This window comes from Meleagris gallopavo, unplaced genomic scaffold (assembly GCF_000146605.3).
Source record: "Meleagris gallopavo isolate NT-WF06-2002-E0010 breed Aviagen turkey brand Nicholas breeding stock unplaced genomic scaffold, Turkey_5.1 ChrUn_random_7180001870368, whole genome shotgun sequence".
Lineage (NCBI taxonomy): Eukaryota > Metazoa > Chordata > Aves > Galliformes > Phasianidae > Meleagris > Meleagris gallopavo.
Window position 1 is genome coordinate 1 of NW_011135296.1, and position 878 is coordinate 878.

The 878-nt window shown below is 69.5% G+C and overlaps 1 protein-coding gene across 1 annotated transcript; it reads left to right on the forward strand.

Moving 5' to 3' along the window:
• Positions 1 to 29: 29 nt before the first annotated feature.
• Positions 30 to 875, forward strand: LOC104916122 (putative solute carrier family 22 member 31; the record flags this gene model as incomplete). The annotated part of the gene is made up of 4 exons (XM_010727103.2): positions 30 to 154; positions 233 to 447; positions 516 to 627; positions 716 to 875. Coding segments are annotated over 4 exons (612 nt in total), but the record flags the coding sequence as incomplete, so codon positions are not given.
• Between the last annotated feature and the right edge of the window lie 3 nt (positions 876 to 878).

Here is an 878-nt window from a genome sequence, read left to right on the forward strand (position 1 = left end):
CGATCCCGACGGCGTCGTGCCGGCTCTGAGCTCCGTGCCACGCAGAGCTGGAGGCGCTGGCAGAGCAGTGCCCGCAGCCCCGCTACCACACCGTGTGCGAGATCTTCGGCACCAGGGTCATCTGGAAGAACGCCGTCATCCTCGGCTTCACCGCGTGAGCGCAGCGGCACCGGGCTTCTCCAAAACCCCCGTCCCCAACCCTTCTCATCACACCCCCATCCCCACCCCGCAGGTTCATCGGCTCCGGCATCCGGCACTGCTTCACCCGCAATCTGGCCCCGCACCTCCCGCGTTTCCTGCCCGCGTACTTCGCGCTGCGGGGCCCCGAGGCGGCCGCGTGCCTTTTCCTCTGCGTCACCGCGGAGCGCTGCGGGCGTCGCGCTGTGCTGCTGCTGTGCACCGTGCTGACCGGCACCGCCTCGCTGCTGCTGCTGGCGCTCACCCAGTGTAAGGAGCCAGGAGGGGGGTTGGGGGCGCTGAGGTTTGCACCCTCACGGCTCTCCCCCCACCCATAGACCTCCTGGAGCTCATCGTGCTGATGCTGTCCGTGCTGGGGGTCACCGCCTCGCACGCCGTCACCATGCTCAGCATCTTCTTCGCCAGCGAGGTGCTGCCCACCGTGGTCAGGTGAGCGGTTCCCAACCCGACGTCACCCCTAAGCCCCCTCAGCCCCCCCCCTCCACGCCCCAACTCTCAGCTCATTCAACCCCCGCAGAGGCGCGGGGCTGGGCCTGGTTGTGGGGGCCAACCTGGTGGGCTCCGCGGCCGCCCCCATCGCCGCCGTCGCCAGCAGCCGCGGGTTCTTCCTGCACCACCTGGTGTTCGCCTCCTTCGCCATCCTGGCGGTGCTCAGCATCATGCTGCTGCCCGAGAGCCAG